Source organism: Marmota marmota, unplaced genomic scaffold (genome assembly GCF_001458135.2).
Source record: "Marmota marmota marmota unplaced genomic scaffold, marMar, whole genome shotgun sequence".
Taxonomy (NCBI): domain Eukaryota; kingdom Metazoa; phylum Chordata; class Mammalia; order Rodentia; family Sciuridae; genus Marmota; species Marmota marmota.
In genome coordinates this window covers 5,562,576-5,582,767 of record NW_026000261.1, presented here as the reverse complement: position 1 = coordinate 5,582,767, position 20,192 = coordinate 5,562,576, and the positions used below count along the sequence as shown (strand labels likewise).

General features: G+C 33.5%; 1 protein-coding gene across 1 annotated transcript in view; it reads right to left on the bottom strand.

Annotated features, from left to right (window-relative positions):
- Acsl4 (acyl-CoA synthetase long chain family member 4) overlaps positions 1–20,192 on the bottom strand; it is a 78,984-nt gene that overhangs the window by 13,511 nt on the left and 45,281 nt on the right. Inside the window, exons 5-12 of the mRNA XM_015497928.2 lie at positions 17,089–17,316; positions 13,968–14,118; positions 13,086–13,209; positions 9,170–9,241; positions 5,650–5,789; positions 4,569–4,741; positions 2,579–2,653; positions 542–733 (exon numbers count right to left, since the gene is read on the bottom strand). Coding sequence (XP_015353414.1) covers positions 542–733; positions 2,579–2,653; positions 4,569–4,741; positions 5,650–5,789; positions 9,170–9,241; positions 13,086–13,209; positions 13,968–14,118; positions 17,089–17,316 — 1,155 coding nt within the window. The remainder of the gene's footprint in view (positions 1–541; positions 734–2,578; positions 2,654–4,568; positions 4,742–5,649; positions 5,790–9,169; positions 9,242–13,085; positions 13,210–13,967; positions 14,119–17,088; positions 17,317–20,192) is intronic.

Here is a 20,192-nt window from a genome sequence, read left to right as displayed (position 1 = left end):
AGGATTGATATTATCATTTTCTAAGTTTAAGGGCTGGTTAGAGCCATATAAATGGGCACCAGGAAAACACACACACACACACACACACACACACACACACACACTCACTCACTAAGATGTTGTCCCGTGGGTGGGATGGTCAAGTGTAAGGCCTAGAATAGAGTATGTTATAGTAACTAGTTCTGCAGAACAACATGTAGTTAACCAAAACATACTTCTCTTGAACTATTTTTGTTTTCTCATTAGCCAATCTTTTATTTTCCTGCCCATTTTTATTACACTCAAATGCTTCTGTAGCTGATACTTTTGTTACTGCATACCAAGGTCAAGGTACTTCTCTAAGAATTTTATATATATCAACTCATTTAGTCCTAACAGATATTATATGAGATTGGTATTGTTGTCCCTATTTTATAAATGGAGAAGCTCAGGCATAAATTAAATAACTTGCCCAAAGATTGAAACCATATAACATCAACCCTATTGATATGTTGAAATCACAAAAACTAAAGAAAAATACACGAGAAGAGCATACACTGACCTATAATCTGTAAACATCCATCAGGATGGAATTCTCCAATATCACCAGTACAGAACCATCTTTGTCCATTTTCATCCACAGAATAATCCTCTGCTGTTTTCTCTTCATTTTTAAAGTATCCCATGGAAATATTTTGTCCACCAATGACAATTTCACCTCTGGGGTTTGGTTTGTCATGAACTGTATAACCACCTGCAGATAATAAAAGCAAATCAGTTATTATTCTAAAACAAAATTTACCTTCATTAACTTTTTTATTGATGCATTATAATTATACATATTAGTAGGATTCATTATGCCATATTCATATATGCACATTATTATTTAATCAATCTCATTCCTCAGTAGCTTTCCTTTCCCTCCTCTACTCCTTCCTCCTGACCCACTTGTTCTACTCTGCTGATCTCCTTATTATTATTTAGTGCATTATATGTATAAGCTGGATTCATTGAGGCATATTTGTACATGAATAGTGTATGATTTAGTAGATTTCATTTGCCAGCACTTCCTCATAACTTCATTAATTCTTAAAGTTCTTTTGTTAATGTTTTTCTGCTGATCAAATTCTTCATTATGGAGCTGGAGTTGTGGCTCAGTGGTAGAGTATTTGCCTAGCATGTGTGAGTCACTGGGTTTGATTCTTAGCACCACATAAAAATGAATAAATATATTTTGTCCATCTATAACTAAAAAAATTAAACTCTTCATTATTAGTTGGAAGAGTATTAGTTTACATTTAATCCATTTTATATGAAGACTGTGGGTGTCTATAACGTCAGGAGCACCAGGAAAGGCCAAACAGTAATCACCATCAACAACTACCTTCCCATGACAAAAACCTTCACCACTGAAGCTTAGGGTTCATAGAGTTCCATTATTAGCTATTCTTATAAATTTAAAAGTATTCATTATGTCAATATGATAAAACCTACTATATGTACAACTTTAAGATCATTCCTATTATATAATGCCAAAAATCCTTCACAGCAAGGAAAACTCCAAATATATTTTCAATATAGAACCCCCCTCAAACTGACATCAAAATATACCACCAGGAAATTAGAAAATAAAAGTTAAAGGCAAAAATATCCTTAACAAGTTTTACTATAGTCATTTCTCTGAATCAAGTGCCTACCAAATAACCCATCTAATAAAACAATTTTGATGCTGATGTCCAATACATGTATACACACACTACCTATATTTTCTTCAGATTTTCATTGTAAAATTGGAATGGCCTCAACATGAAAGGAAGATTCAGTCTAAAGTATAAAACTCTTGGGAATGCACTGACTTTTAAATATGATTTTTAATTTGAGGCCAGCTTGGGCAACAGAGCAAGACCCCATCTCTAAATAAATAAAAGTATTTTAAAAAATTTTTTTGAGACACGGTCTTGTCAAATTGCTGAGGCTAGCCTTGAACTTGAGATCCTCCTCCCTCAGCTTCCCAAGTAACTGAGATTTACAGGCATGCACCACTGTACCTGGCTTCTAGCTTATTTATAAAAAGGATTCTGACCAATTTCTGTACAGTGCAAGTTTCCTCTAACTGGCTTGTCTCTATAGGTACATGTAAAAATTTTACTATAAAGATGACTGGAAGAGTGAGTTTGAAATATGAAAATCTTTGCTAGGGTCAAGATCTAAAATGTTAGTTTATGTATGTGTGAAATTAGTCATTCCATCCCCTGAAAATCTGGGTTTTCTTTCTCAGCCCCAACATCCTTGCCTGCAAAATTGAACTTCAAATGATCCTCATTTTCTTCAAACCCAGGGAAAACCTCACTAAGAATTTTTCCCACTTTCCCATCAAGTATTCTGAAGATGAGAATCACCAGGCCTTGAATATAGAGATTTTCTTTTCTTCTTGTGAATCTAAAAGTATTACTGAGTAAAAAGAAAACACAGGACATAGGCATCCATGAAAAATCACTATGTGTTCCCTTAGACAACCTAACACTTTAAAGAAATGTCTTGAGGCTTGCAATGTTTTTGGTGTATCTAGAATCACTAGAGCTTGTCATGAAATTCTTACCTTCCTGCCAGTCTTTTAGCTTAATTTCACAGCAAATGAGTGGAGCCCCAACTCTGCCAGTAGTATAGTCAGTAACTATGAAAGAAAAGCAATGAATATTAGCATACTACATTTCAGATGTATGTATTGAGAACTCAGAAACCCAGCGTCTGAAAGATGACAAAGGAGAGGCTGTAGTGACAGGAATGCAAAGGGTGGTCATTTTTCAGTGTTTCAACTCTATTTCAACAGTGTAATTTTGCCTTTCAAGATTATATTTTAGATAATTACATATACAAATCTCTTTGATGAGGATTCCTGCTCTCTCACTCATCGGCCATGTAACTTGGATAAGTTGCTTAACCTGTTTATGCTTCCATTTCTTCATATATTAAACAGAGATAGTAATTGGGCCTACCTCATAAAGGGATAAGTTGTGAAGATTAAATGAGATAGTATGTGGATAAGTGCTTAACCCTTCTTGGCACAAACTAAGTGTTCAATAAATGTTAGTCTGTGTTAAACATAATGATCATGCCGATAATATCCTTTGTAATTTGTGATTACTGTTAGCAATAATCACGTATATATTTATAGACAGCTTATTATGCATCCACCACTATATTAAATTTTTGAAGGAAACACATAAAGGGTAAGGAAATCCTACCCTCAGAAACCTTATAAAGGAAGGAAGAAATACACATGAAACAATTGAGAGAACATTTAAATACTAAACTGCATGGTACTAATGGTAAATACAATATAGTCCCTTAGAGACTTGAAATATCAACATAAGATGAAGTAGTTTGGGAAGACTTTTATTAAAGAGTTGGGCAGCTATGAGCAGCTAACAAAAGGGCACTCAACAGAAAGGAAGAGAAACTATAGAGAGGTGAGACCAAAACTCCATGTATAGGAAAGAGGCCATGATTGGCTTACTTTGAAAGAAAAGCCAGGTATGAACATTCATGGACAATGATGATGGATAGGTGCAATAGTGCCAGATTAATGACGTCTTAAAGGTCAGATAAAAGTATATTTAGATTTGTTACATCATCTATAAGTGAGTGAGGTAGATGGGCCTAATAAAAGAATAAAGGATGGATTTGATATGATAGAATACAGACAGATACAGTCACTGCTTTCAGTGAGACTGTCACCTCAGAGCAGCTAAAGTCATGAAAGGTAGAATGACATCGTTGGCATGAAAGGCAAGGAGTAATCTAATTAAGGAATGGGAAGATCTGATGAAAGTTAATAATATTGCAAAGTAAACATTCAGAGGATTTCAAAGCTGATACCCTGAATGACTTTAAGGGTATGATACCATTGACAAAAACAAATAATGTGGTAATGGGGAGACAGTTTGCAATAAGGAAACTGATTTTGGACACAATGAGTTTAAAGTGATAGTGAGATCATTTAAAAATTTCCTATAACCAACTGTTTCTCAACCTGGGGTAATTTTGTCCCACAAGGGATATGTGCCAAGGTTTGGAGATACGTTTCATTGTTACAGCTGGGCTAAGCAAGTTTCTACTAGTATCTGACTGCTAAACATCCTTCAATATACAGGAGAGCACTCAACAATAATTGTCTGTTTCAAAGGTTGAGAAATCCTGCCTTGGGGTATTGAAAATAAGATGTGAAAATACAGAATTTAAGACAGGAATGTTTATTTAAGGGGAACATACTAGTGATACTTCATTCTATGAGTGCAGTTCTCCAAAGGAGTGGTAATTTACAAAAAGAAGATTAAAGGACCAGGGTGATAAAATTTTGAAGACTGAAAATGTGGAATAAATATTTACCTGGCTTAAAATTAAAGGGAACAAGGGTACACATAGTATTCTTAAACAAACATTCACAAAACTAAAACATTAGAGGCATCCAGTGAATCTGATATTATTTAAGAGATATTATAAAGAAATCATGGTTTCCAAAGGTAATTCAAATGAATTTTATTAGTAGTGACTAATATAGAATGATTTGCCACATTAACAATGCTTACCTTCAGTAACTGTCCCAGCACCACATGATTCTGTCAGTCCATAACCCTGACCAATGGGGCAGCAGAAGCAGACATTCATGAATCGGTGTGTCTGAGGAGACAATGGTGCCCCACCTGACAGCATCATACGGACATTCCCTCCCAGCAGAGCCTTTACTTTTTTAAAGAGTAACCTGAAGAGATAAATGATTTTAATACATGAATACATTATTCTCGGTGACACACTAATTTGTAAATTCTGGAAAAGATTTCTCAACTATGGTTGAACATGCAAATTTTAGAAGCATGATCGTAATAAGATGTTAATAAAGAAACAACTATTACACCTTTAAAAAATTCCAGAAAAGCTCCTAAACACCCACCCTGAGAACATACAGTATCAGGAAACTGCTCTGACATACAGTGAATAAAAGAAAATGATGTCACAGGAAAAAATATAGTTATCTTGGAAGCAATTAGTCACCTATTTTATCTTCCTTCAAACGAAATATGCTTCCCCATCCCTACACCCAGTACCACAATTAAAATAACTGTTATATTCATCTACTTGCTATACTATATTATGAATATAATAAAACAGAAAACTCTATGAAAAATAAATCTTGAAGATCACTTTTTAAGCCAGAACTGACACTTTTTATAAATTCAAGTGTTTTGACTTAAATGTCTATTTATTTTTCTTCACAAGACCCAATTTTATAATTAAATCTTAAGTATTTACTTGATTATTAAAATTTATTAAATTGCCAAGTTCAGAGTTCAGACTCCTGTGCTTGCTGTATAAATACTGTGGATAAAAGAGAAATTCAGCCTTAAGATGATGGTGGTAATAGTGATACTAAATTAACTTGCCATTTACTTTTTCATATTCCAGATTTAAACACACACTCACACATCCAAACACATATATTGCAGGTGCAATGGCATGGACTCATATTCCCAGCTACTTAAGAGGCTGAGGCAGAAAGATTGCCTGAGCCCAGGAGTTTGAGGCCAGCATGTGGGAAACAAGGAAGGACTCTATCTCAAAAAAAATAAATAAATAAAGGCTCCAACGATAGGGACTATGAAATGTACTTACAGATTACAAAGAGGTGCATCATATCCCTTTTTGATCTGCTCCAATTTATAGTCATACCCTATCTTGAATAGCGTTTTCTGAATATAATTCATTTCTTGAACTTTACTCATAACATTCTTATAAATTCTATCCATGATTTCCTAAAAAATAAACAAAACATTTAATAATCTGAAAAGAATTACACTAACAGTGGTACAGTCTATAAATTTATTTGTGAAATCTTAGGTATATCTCTAGGATAATGGACATATTTATTTGTTTCATTATAGAATTAATTTTACTTACTTGTTCACTCGTTCAAAAAGACTAATGATAATACATATATCAAAATAACACGTTGGACTCCATACATACATATAATTGACAATCAAAAATAAAAATTTAATTTAAAATAACATAAAGAACAAGTATAGGGGTTTCCTCAGTTCTATACCCTAAGTTCATCTAACATTTTAAGAAATGTTAACTAAAGTACAGAGAATTCACTCAGCTCTCACAGAAATATTTACTTATTAACCGACAGCATTGAAATACCCAACTATGTTGAAACTAATCCTAATATTTTTATCTTTTAACTATGACCTTATGACTTGCAGCATGATAGTTGGTGTTACAGTTTCTTAAAAATCTTATGTCTCTGTAATTTAGGCATTCCTATTCCATTTTAATAAAGCAAATATAACAAAAAAAGAGTAATATTCTTACAGCTATGTGGAAAATTAGAGGTAGGACAAGATTTAGAATATAAAATTCCCAGGTTAACAGGTATAACACAAAGAAAAAAATCCTAATCATTAAATGATGTCTTCTTGAAATTACTTAGCACAAATTAATAAAAATTATTGTACAAATTAATAAAAATCATTGTACAAAGCACACCTGCTTATAAATACTTGGTTCTAAATATTTCAAGTGTCAATCATCAGTATAAATTAAGTTCTCCTACAAGGAATAATTTTATGGATGGTTATTTCAATATTTGAATAGAGTCAATCACAAATGAAGTCAGCAGAACCATTCCTTAAAAGGTTGTTTTCTCCATTTCTACAAAAGGAATCAATGATTGTATAATTGAAATATTTCTCTAGGTCTGTAACTGAGAAATCCCAATATTTAAATAAGTTTAAAATCCTATAACTATCCCTATTAAAAAACATATGGGTTCCTAAAATGCGCACACACAAAAGCAAGTGCCTGGGAGTAAGACAGATGTATGAGAACCACTTCCATTGTTTTTTTTTTTTTTCAGTACTAGATACTAATCATGGGTGTGGAAATGCCTCAGTGAGTAAGTAACACTATAGAGTTGCAACAAGTTGGCAGGATTTACTGTTAGCTCATCAAATCACCCTTTATCTCAAACTAACATTACATGATGTTCCATTGAGTCACTGCTTAGAAGAAGTAGTGATTTATTCTGAATTATCACATTGTGAATGTTAACAGTACTAAATAAATCTTTTATTCTCACCCAGGAATGAAACAAACTCAAAAAACAACATCTATCAAAAACTGTTCTTGGGCCGGGGATGTAGCTTAGTGGTAGAGCTTGCCTTGTATGCGTGAGGTTCTGGATTCGATCTCCAGTACTACAAAAGAATAATAATAGTGACAACAAAATAGTTCTCAAGAAGGAAATTCTTTTTTTAAAAAATGAGCCTATTTGTAGAGGAGTGGAAAAAAACTAAGAGAATGTGCAAGTTTTGAAGTGTCAATGGACTAGCAACACGGAAGACTATTCAATATCTTAGGCTTGAAGAAGTAAGAGAAGGACAGTTATCACTGGAACCTGGATAAGACTGTAGCCATGGAAAAGAGCTGGTTACAGCTATTCGGAAAGGGACTACCCAACAGGTGCTTGACAACTGACAAACTCTCAAACCAGCGGGGAAGAAACTGAGGTAAGAAATGTACAGATTTGTTGCTCTCTTCCTACTCTCATTTCATGAGTACTTCTAATTAGCTGAACCCCATAAGAAATTATAAGGCAATGAAGCCCTGGTTGGTCATCCATAGAAGTTAGCCCTCCAACATATAAAGTAAGGCAGGGAAGAAAGGGCAATGTGAAATTAGAGGATAAATAGCCTATCTGCTAACTCCTGCTTATCCTTCAGGCCTAAAATCAGGCCTGGCTTGATACCTTGGCCCTTTCCCCTCCCTACGTTGAGATTCATGAGGGAGTCCTGTACTTTAGGTAGTCAAGCCAATATATTGTTTCCCAAAACAAAATACAAAACTATCCTAAATAGACAGTCATAGTGGTTAGAAGATTTTTTAATCAGACTGGTAGAGTTCAAGTTTTGATTCTACCAAATATTAAATTTCATTCTTTATAAGAAAAAGTAGTGATAATAGGGCCCACCCAGCAGAGTCTTAAGGAGGATTAACCCGGAACAGAGTAAGTACTTCACTTGCTGTTCTTAGCATCATTTCATGATGTCTTTAGTCAGAAATCTCTCATATTTTGAGAACACCGAATTCTACAGTTCTTCTAAGTAAAAAGACAAAGGCTTCTCTGACAGATTTGAATCTTTGGTTATTTTGTAATTTTGAATTAGAAGCTAAAAAGACCATATATCTTCCATCTGTGATACTTAGAAAAACTTGAACATTTCATTATCTAATGTCAGACTTCTTATGTAAAAAAGTAATGCTGTGAAAGATATTAGAGTAAGATTTAAAATCCAATCATAATATAAGCAGTAGCAATATACTGTCTCCCTGGGGTTTCCAAAGTACAAAAGTGCTAGAAGATATTTGTACACAAATTGGAAAGAATGTATTAGATGTTGCAAAACTTATCATTCCAAGGTTATAAAAAGCAAGATCTTGCTTTTTTAAATGTAATATTTCACATAAGGATTTTGAATAATTCATTTTTTTTTCCTATGGGAGCTATCTCAAAGTAACAGTTGTCCTTTATCACATAAAAAGGTCAGGAGGCTTGCATCTTTGACTCAGCTCTGTCACTAATCAGCCCCATAAAATTGGAAATGTTGCCTCAGTTCTCTAGGGCAGCCCAGTGTTTCCTTGTTCCTTTTCTTTTTCATTTTTTTAAGTTGTAGATGGACACAATATCTTTGTTTTATTTATTTATTCTTATGTGGTGCTGAGAGTCGAACCCAGTGCCTCACATGTGCTAGGCAAGCACTCTACCACTGAGCTACAGCCCCAGACCTCCTTGTTCCATTTCTTAAATTAAAAGATTAAACAGGATTATCTTTAGAGTTTATCCTATCTTAAGATATTATGACCAATTATCAAACTAGGTAGTTGAAACAAAGTCATTTTCATCACTCAAATTTCAAGGATCTGCAAACACTAACAGACATAGATTTCAAAAGCTTGCCATTTCATCTTGCCAATATATCTAAGATTTTTAAGGAATGCATTTCAATAAAGTAAAATTATTTTGAAATGTACGCATATATCTAAGAGTATTACATTTTACAAAGACAAAGTGTAAGCAAGAAATTATACAAGGGATCCTCTTCTATTCATATTCATATATGGTACTTACTGGAACAGCAGCCATAAGTGTAGGCTTCAGTACAGTACAGTCCCCTTTGCTTCCCTTTTTGATTTTGCTGGACTACAATAACGAAAATATAATCATGATCAGGGAAACCGACCTTAGCAAAAAATGTTCTAACTCAAGTATTAATAACAAAGACAGAGCTACACAAGAAATTTGTTCTTCTACTGCTATAAAAAGCCAAAGTGTAAGCAATCTAGTGCTTCATCCTGAAGATTATGGCTGCTAGCATGTCTCAGCCTTCTACAGAGGAGAAACACTGATTCGGAAGGAAGAATGAGAAGTTTTGGGGAATCAAAGATTCTTATTAATAATGTACCATCAAAATATAGCACAAACTACATTTTTGTACATTTTCCGAAAAAAGTCAATTAAAGTAAATTTAACAATAAAACAAAATCAAAGGCAACTTTCTTTGATTAATGAATAAGCAAGGACACATTTCAAAGTCATCAGTATGAGTATCAACTAACATTCAGAAATCCTAATTGGATAATATTCTGCTCAGTAAAATAGGAAGACAATGCCAGTGGCCAAGTTGGAGAGATGTGTGTGTATATAAATATATATAAATGTGTATTTCTCTCCCTGCCTCCCTCCCCTCCTGTCTTCTTTTATCCATACATACTATTTGGGATTAGTAACATCAGATCAATAGTTAGAAAAATTGATAAAATTACCCACCAAAATACATTAAAAATAAGAAGCTCCTGAAATGCAGTTTATTATGTAAGTTTAGATGGCTAATACAGGGAAGAAGATAACCAACGCTGAAGAAGCCATGTGACCCACAAGAACCACCTGCTTGACCATACATAAGGTTCTGCTGGTAAAACTAAATTGATTTTTCTCCTGCTTTTCTTTAATACAGATAAAGGAGATTAAAAAAAAAAAACAACTCCTATGTCATATGTATGTGCAAGTGTGTGCACACTTGTTAGTGGAAATTTGTAGACACACATGCACACCATGCATGGGAAAGCCACTTTGTAGAGAGAAAATTAGCTCTTCAGTCCTTCAAGTAGAAACTGCCCCTCATGTGTTACTGACCAGTTGTTACCATAGAAAGATGTTCCAGAGAAGCAGGAGTCACAGGGAGCCATTCCTTGTTTTCTTTTTCTTTCTTTCTTTTTTTTTTGACACATCATTTTATTTTTTTATGTGCTGAGGATGGAACCCAGTATCCATGCATGCCAGGCAAGTGCTCTACCACTGAGCCACAACCCTAGCCCCCTCATGTTTTCTTTATTATTCATAGTAATACAGGTTGAGTAGCCCTTATTAGAAATGAAAGAAAGAAAGAAGGAAATCCTCAGGACAAAAAATGTCTGATATAAAATTTTCAAGTTTTGGAATGTGTGTACACATGCATATGCATGCACATCCTCACACATTATATATATATATATATGAAATACCCTAGGATGTGACCCCAGTCTAAACACAAAATTTATTTGCATCTCATACACACCTTACTACATATTGTCTGAAGGGAATTTTATACAATAGTTTCAGTGCTCCTGTGTTTTGATAGTGACTTGTTATATGAGATCAGGTGTGGAATATTCCACTTGTGGTATCATGTCGACTCTCAAAAAGTTTTGCATTTTGGAGCATTCTGGATTCCAGATTTTCAGGTTGGGGTGCCCAACCTGTATTATCAGTTCATTTGTCTTTTTACGATCACAGTAACCCCAGTTATGACAACATCACTATCATCTGCTAGCTTCAAATGTGGTGCCTCTAATCTCTACTTGAGGATGATTCCTAAAATTTAGATTTCTAGTAAGATTCAGAATCTTTGGGGCTAGGGTTACAGCTCAGTGCTGGAGCGTTTGCCTTCCACATTTCAGGCACTGGGTTCAATCCTTAGCACCACATAAAAATAAATCAATAAAATAAAGGTATTGTGTTCATCTACAACTAAAATAAAGATTCATTATCTTTGAGTAAAGTTCATTTACAAAGTAGGAGTGAATTTATCTAAAAGGCTTCTAATGTACTAGAGCTTTGCCTAATAGACAGCAAGAACTAAGTCAGACCAGCAATAGATCCAACTATTTTTCCTTCCCCACAATGAGGCTATTGTTCTTAGAAAGGCAGTAAAAAAGGGGGGTGGGGAATGGTGCTAGTCTAGGCTTCTGAACTTCCCCAAAGGGGAAAAAACATACCCAAATCTTATGGAAATGTTTTCACATTTTAATAACTTTATTTTATTCATTTTTTTAATGTGTTGTTGAGGATTGAACCCAGTGCCTCACACATGCTAGGCAAACACTCTACCACTGAGCCACAACCCCAGAACCATGTTTTCACATTTTAATAAGGTCTCTTAACATAAGAAATTCCCACTAGAATCTCAAAACAAAATCATCACAAATGTTTCTAAAATGTTTCCCATAATTTAAGCCCTGTATATACATAGGCCTACTCTGACTTTACTAAATCAAGTTTTATTAGTTTATTTGATAGTTTACTTATCCTATTACTATTTTGGCAAATTTTAAAGGTTAATTTGGGGCTGAGTATTAGAGTTAAATTAAATACAGCAGCACCCCCTCTTACAAACAGGTTGTATCCTCTAAAGTACAAAGTTGGTAGTTAGTTAGAACAGAACTCTTCTTCATAGCAAAAACCACTTTAAAAGGAAACTGAATTATCTTTGTGGGGTGGTAATGACTAAGAGGAAACAGGGAAATCCTACAATGTTGAGAACACTTTTTTTTCTTGCTCTGGATGGTAGTGATGAGAAATCTACATGTTGTGTACATTAAATTTAATCAAGTAATACATTTAATATTTGTGCACCTTAACTTATACATCAAAAGTAAAAAACAAAACACAGATAAAGGTGGTTAGAATCCCGAATAAATCTGAAAAAAAATCTATTTAATTTTTTTTACCTTACTACTATACAAACCTACTAATCTCCCTAAACAGGAATTTCTATTAAAAAGTTAAAAGTAATACAATCTCTAACTATTAACACCATCAGACCCCAAATAATAGGCACTGTTGGCCAGAGATCTAAAAATAACTGCTGGGTCCTCAGGACTGTCAAAGTTACACACAGAGTCAAGTCATTCCTACACTTACTTTATCTTTCAGCACCCTGAAATTCACAATGTTCTTAGTAGCTATTTTTCCTATACCTGGTTGAGTCTTTTCTATCACAACTATTCCAAAGAAGGCATATAACAGAACTGTGGACAATAGATGTGCTTAAAAGACATGAGTGAGCCATACCCATTGTTGGGTTTGTTGCCATGAATAACAGAAAGGAGAACCCTGACTCAGTATACTAAGCCAAGGGCTGTCCTTGGAGATGCTGCAGTACTGTCCAATAAGAAGTTTCTGCATGAATGAAAATAATGTGTATCTATTCTGTCCAACATAGCAGCCACTGATCACACATAGCTATTGAGAACTTGAAATGTGGCTATTGAAAATAAAAAAGTAAATTTTTAAATTTTAATTAATTTCTATTTAAAGATGCAGCTAGTGACTACTGTTTAGGACAGCACAAGTATAGAGAAAATTCAGATGAATACTGGGTCAAAACTCCACATCTCCTCTAGAAGAACACATCAGTGGTCCTGGGTTAATATGTCAAAAAGGCTCAGTATATTTATATTTTTTACATTAGCTCTCCAGAGTAAAAAACAATTGATAGGAAAAGAAAAGATGAAAATATTTATTCATTTCAAAATAATTTAAAAACAGGTATCTGAAGCAATGCTAACAAAACCAGGGTTATTTACAATAGTTACATATTGCTCATAACAAGTATTTTTTAAGTTACAGAGAAAGTTTTAACTGAATTAAAATAACTCATGTTTAAGTAGTATGCCACCCAATATAACTTAATATTGTAACACCAATATATTAAAAAGTTTGTCACCTGGTCAGACAGTGTAAGTGGAGAAGAATATCCAATCCTACAGCCATAGGTAAAGCAAGATATCTCTGCTGTCAATTCTAGCACATGAGCCAAAGGTAAGTAGCCAATATATGTGTCCTTTGGTCTAAAATAAAATAGAAGAAACATTTTAACCACTTTTGAAAAGGCATTTTCTTATTTGTTCTTTTAGTTATATATGACAGTAGAATGTATTTTGACATATTATACATACATGGAATATAACTTTCCGTTCTTGTGGTTGTACATGACGTGGAGTTAACTGGTTGTGTATTCATATATGAACACAGGAAAGTTATGTCCAATTCATTCTACTGACTGTCCTATTCCTATCCCCTCTTTCTTCCCCGCATCAACACCCCTCCCTCCAATCCAGTGAACCTCCACCCCCCCACCTATTGTGAGTCAGCATCTGCATATCAAAGAGAACATTTGGAATTTGGATTTTTTAGGATTGGCTTATTTCACTCAGCTTGATAGTTTCCAGTTCCATCTGTTTACTGGCAAATGCCATAATTTCATTCTTATTTATGATTGAGTAATATTCCATTGTGTATATGTACAACATTTTCTTTATCCATTCATCTATTGAAGGGCACCTAGGTTGGTTCCATAGCTTAGGGAATTGCAAATTTAGCTGCTATGAACACTGATGTAGCCATGTCACTATAATATGCTGAAAGTAAGTCCTTTGGGTATATGCCAAGGAGTGGGATAACTGAGTCAAATGCTGGTTCCACTCCAAGTTTGAAAAGGAATTTTAAAATCAGATACATCAATAACTTTATTATTTTAATATAGTTTAGAGAATGCTGAACACAAGCTCTGTATTTCAAAAAATAAAGTTGAATAATTCTCTCTTACCCTAGTCCAGGTATCCTTTCACATTGGCCTGTCATTCCAGCTATCAAATTGCTATGATGCATCATCACTCCCTTAGGGCGGCCAGTTGAACCACTGGTATACATGACAATGGCCATGTCTGAAGGAGTTGGTCTGTTTGGTGGAATGGTTGCTAAATAAATGAAAAAGCACCATGTTTTTTTAGTTCAAAAGTTAAATTACTAAACAATAATATATTCAATGCTGCATAATGATAATACTGTATATTGATCATCAAAAGCAAAAATTCTGGTTAATTACAATTACAATTTCAAACTCAGTTTGGTTCATTTTCTGGATGCATATGTGTGTTCGTGCCTATCTGTTCATGCCTCTTCCCAGTGTTGTATACTGAGCAGTGTTGTGAGAAGATTTCCAGGACTTTGGAGAATCAGTATACACTATTGTGTGTAAACTCTTCAAGCCTCAGTTTTCCCACCTCTAAAAATGAGTCAGTTGACTAGCTCATGATTTTAACTACTGGTAGGCATTAGAATCACCTGAAGAGCTTTAACAAAATTCTATTTCTAAACCCCATTTCTGAATTTATATTCACTATATCATTCTATAGGTGATTCACTCTATAGGTGATTACATCACTCTATAGGTGATTCTTATAGATCCCTGTGGTTGAAAACTACTAGATTAGATTTTTAAGGTGATTTTTAAAATGATTTTAAAATTCTAATGAAAGACTTAAACAGCACATTAGAGCTTCCATTTTTAAGACAATCTATCACGTTAACCCAGTAGCTACCTGTCCTTCCCCAGGATACATCAAAATGGCCAAGAATGGCAGATACATCATTAGAATTAAGAGCTTATGAATATTATTAGAATAAAGAAATATCTTTGCAAAAATGATTAATATTTTATGCGTGTTAAAATAAAAATTTTAAAAAGCAAGATAGACCATTGAAACACTCAGTTTAACTTAAAATGGCTCAATCTAATGTTCTTAAAGATATTGTTATGGTTTAGATATTAGGTATCCCCCAAATGCTCACATGTAAGACAATGTAAGAAAGTTTAAAGGTAGAATGATTAGGTTATGAGAACCTTAAAATTGGTGTATAAATCCATTTGAACAGATTAACTGGATGGTAACTATAAGCAGGTAGTGTGTGGCTCAAGGAGCTGAGTCTGTGAGGGGTTGTATTTGGGGTATATATTTTGTCTTTGGTGAGAGGAGAAGTCTCTCTCTGCTTACTAGTATGATGTTCTGAGCCACTTTCTTCCACCACACTCTTCCACCTTGATGTCCTGCCTTACTATGGGCCATCTATGAACTGAGACCTCTGAAATCATGATCCCAAATAAACTACTTCCTCTTAAACTGTACTTGTAAGGTCTTTTGGTCACAGCAATGAAAAAGTTGACCAAAACACATATCCACTGTCACTGTTTATAAACCAAGCAAATTAGAGAATGTATATATCCTCTGATGAATAATTAAAGCAGCAGCAATAGACATGTTAAGCTCTCAATCTTAGCATACAACATGACACTTTCTGCATGTCCAATTTGAATAAGCATTCAAAAAAGTGTCATCATAATAGTAACTGTCTACTCAGGTAAAGTACCACAAAAATATATGTATCCTAGAGAAGAGTAGAACTAGGTAAGATAGATGGCCTGTCACATTATTGCTCAAATAAAACTATGAGGACTAATATCCCCTTAAATTTTTTATCAACACCCTTTAATTAATCAGTGGAATTGGTAATCTGCTGATTAATTACTACCAATCAGGTTGTCGTAATCAAGTGCACCCCAATCTTGAAGGATCATCCTGATATTCAGAAATAATGGTTATGGGTCTCATGTTTCCTGCACATTTGTGAACAGACTTTATTCCAAACTACTTTTTCAAGGATGTTTGCACAGAGATAGTCTCTCTAAAGAGAGCAAACAGCTCATGTGCTTACTGTCCGGTACAATAAAGATAATAAAACATTTGATTCCCTAAGCTCTGAGTTCCTCTCCCATGATACAAAAGCTAATATAATACTCTAGCTACTGCTAGTGTTGTTGGTGAAAAAAACTTCATCCTTGACCTAAAAGTCTTCTGTCTATAAGAAATTTGGTAGGCTTACTTGCAAGTAGGATAAAATTTCAGACAGATTCTGTCATTTTCCACACAAGGAAGTAAGCTATGATCTATACCTGTAATTGTAAATATATGTTAATTCTCTAATGGTAAATTATTCTGAGACAGAGTAGAGGTTCAAACAATATTTTCTCCTTCCCAAATGTATTCTGTCCTCATCTAGTTCAGTATTATGACCTTCACATGTAACACAAGAAGAAAACTATTCTCATGGGGCATTAATTTTCTCTTTCCTAATGACTGACAATTTGCTACAAGGTACATTTACTAGTTTTAAATGATATACCAACTACCACCTCAGTGGTACAATAAATCAAAGCATTAATCTTGGTGAACATCTTTGATCCTCTGAGACATCATTAAGATAGCTAGTATTAAGAATTTTTTTAAAAACTATTGAATGAAAAGCCCAAGATCTTTTCTTTTTGTGAGTTCAAAATGGAAGAGTTTTGTAAGCTACTTTTTTAAAAAAGGAAAGTTTTTCCAGATGCTGTGGCATGATCCTATAATTACCGGATTATTAACCTATAATCCCAGCAGCTCAAGAGGCTGAGGCAGTAGGATTGCAAGTTCAAAGGCAATCTCAGCAACTTAGTAAGGCCCTAAGCAACTTAGCGAGGACCTAAGCAATTTAGCAAGACTCTGTCTCAAATACATATATAAAAATAAAAGAGCTGGGGATGTAGTTCAGTGATTAAGCACCCTTAGGTTCAATCTCTGGTACCAAAAAAAAAAAAAACAGTTTGGCAAAAACTGCCAAAAGTCTAACCATCTATTACAACTCAACTATTTAGCAAATTTTAAACAATGGTTCCCTCTTGAGGAAAAAGGGAGAAAAAAATCTTAATCATATATATTTTGACAGTTTTTAAATAATTAAAAAGATTTTTTAATAAAAAATCTTTAGTGTTTTCCCTCATGTCACTTTTTTCCTAACCTATGAAATGACAAACCTTGAATAGAAAATGAATTTATTTTAACTGCTTTACTTACAGTTTTCTGGCTTGGATCCCAACTCTTCTACTGACTGCATGCTGTGAATCTCAAATCCTTCAGGGTATTCTGCTTTATTGATAGTCTTATTATCCACATAAATTATGTGTTTAACAGAACTGATATCTAACAGTGCAGTCTGTTGAATAGAAAGAAAACCCAGATATTGAATTTGGGCCTGCAACAAAAACTCAATAATCGAACATTTTCCAGTCCAACCCATAAAGACTGTGGTGAATTAAAAGAAAATTTCACTATTGAGAGCAAATATACACAGAAAGTAGAATGCTTTTATATTTTAAATATGGTACATAGCCCTTTTATCTTCAGGATGAAACTACAAAACAAAACAATTAATATAAAAATAATTACACTAATGTCTTAAGAGATGGACAATATAAAAAGATGTAATATTAGACATCAAAAATTCAAAATGTGGGAAAGAAAGAAGTAGCAGTGTAGAGTTTTCTTATAGTATATATTCTCTTTTTCTTTTTTATAATAATGCTAAGTTGATATCATTTTAAAATAGTTTGGTGGAAAAGAAAAGAAATTTTGTAAGCTTCATCATAACCACAAAGCAAAAATCTATAAATGTATGAAAAATCTATACATGAAAAAAAATCTAAAAATACATGAAAAGTAAGCAACTTGTTTTTAAACAAAAATTGATCAAGGAAGAGATCAAAAAGGAAATTGAAAATGTCTTTTTTTTAGAGAGAGAGAGAAAGAGAGATTTTTTTACTATTTATTTTTTAGTTTTCGGTGGACACAACATCTTTGTTTGTATGTGGTGCTGAGGATCGAACCCAGGCCGCACACATGCCAGGAGAGCGCGCTACCGCTTGAGCCACATCCCCAGCCCCTGAAAATGTCTTTAAACAAATGAAAATTAACACATAGTATACTAAAATCTATGGGATATTGCAAAAGCAGTAATAAGAGGGAAATTTATAGCAATTAATATCTATATTAAAAAAACAGAAAGAGCTCAAATAATCAAGTGATAACTGTATCTCAAAGAACTAGAAAAATAAGAACAATTCCTAAATTAGTACAAGGAAAGAAATTAAAAAGTAAGAGCATAAATAAAATGAAATAGACATTAAATAAACAATATAAAATATCAAGAAAACCAAGAGATGTTTGTTCCAAAAATATAAGAAAAATAGACAAACTCATAGATAGACTAAGAAAAAAAGGAGACTCAAATGAATAAAATAAAAAATGAAAAGGGAAATACTACAACTGACACCACAGAAATATGAAGGATCATTAGAGATTTTTATAATCAACTGAGATTCAACCCAGGGATGCAAAGGTGTTTCAACATATGGAAACCAAAACATAGTGCACCCATTTCAACAAAAATGAGACAAAATCTACATGTCATCTCAACAGATGCAGAAAAGGCATTCAATAAAATGCAAAATCCCTTCATAATAAAACTGCTTAACAAATTAGGCATATAATATACACACAACAATATAATAAAGAACATTTATGATAAGCCAACAGCTAAAATTATACTGAACAGTGAAAAACTGAAAGGTTTCTAAAATCTGGAACAAGACAAGGATGCCCATTTTCATCATTTTTACTCAACACAGTGCTAGAAGCCCTATCCTAAGCAACTAGAGAAAAGAAAAAAATAAAGGGCATCCAAATTGGAAAAGTAGAAGTCAAATTGTCACTGTCATGACCTTATATACAGGAAACCCCCAAAACTCCACAATCAGAAAAAAAAAAATAGAGCTAATAAATGAAATCAGCAATATTGCAGGAAACAAAATCAACATACAAAAATCAGCAGAATTTCTATGCACCAGTAGTGAATTATCTCAAAATGAAATCAAGAAGGCAATCTAATTTAAAATAGCTACCAAATAAATTAAATACATACAAAAATTAAATAAGGAGGTAAGAGACCTCCACAATAAAAATTATAAAACACTAGTGAAAGAAATTGAAGAGGACACAAATAAATGGTAAGACATCCCTTGTTCATGGATTGAAAGAATCAATAATGTTAAAATGTCCATACTGGGGCTGGGGGTTGTAGCTCAGAGGTAGAACACTTGCCTCACACGTGTGAAGCAGTAGGTTTGATCCTAATCACCACATAAAAATAAAAATTTAAAAAAGGTACTGTGTCTATCTACAACTAAAAAAATTTTTTTAAATGTCCACAACCCAAAGTGATCTAGAGATTCAATGCAATCACTATGAAAATGTTATATGGAAAAATGAAAAAACTCTGAATAACCAAAGCAATCTTGAGCAAAAAGAAAAAGGCCGGAAGCATCATACTATCTACTTTCAAGTATCCTATAAAGCTATAGTAATCCAAACAGCATGACACTGACATAAAAACAGACACATAGACCAATGGAATAAAATAGAGAGCCTAGAAGTAAACTCAAGCACCTATAGCCAACAGTCAACAAAGGTGCTAAGAGCACATAGGACAGTCTTTTCAAGAAACAGTGCTGGAACTACTTCTCTGATAGCAGATTAATATCCAGAATATATAAAGAACCCAAAAAACTCAATACCAAAAAGAAAAAAAAATCAATAAATGTGTAAAAGAACTAAACAGAAATCAAAAGAGGAAACATAAATAACCACCAAATATATGAAATAGCATTTGACATCTCTATCAATAAGGGATATGAAGATCGAAACTACACTAAGATTTCTTCTCACTCAAGTTAGAATGTCAATTTTATCAAGAAAACAAATAATAACAAATACTGGCAAGGATATAGGATGTGTGTGTGTGTATATGTGTTTGTATATATATATATATATATATATATATATAAATAAAATTATATATAAATAAAATTATATATATAAAATAGAGTTCTACTCAAGCATAAAGAAGAATGAAAAAATGGCATTTGCAATAAATGCTAGAACTGGAAAACATCATGCTAAGTGAAATAAGCCAAACTCAGAAAAATCTAAAGGTCAAATGTTTTCTCTCATATGTGGAAGATAGAGCAAAATCAGGGAAAGATGGCAGTGGGAGAGGGGATGGGATATTGCAAGGATATAGGGAAGATCGGTGAATTAGGAGAACCAGAGGGAGAGAGGAAGGA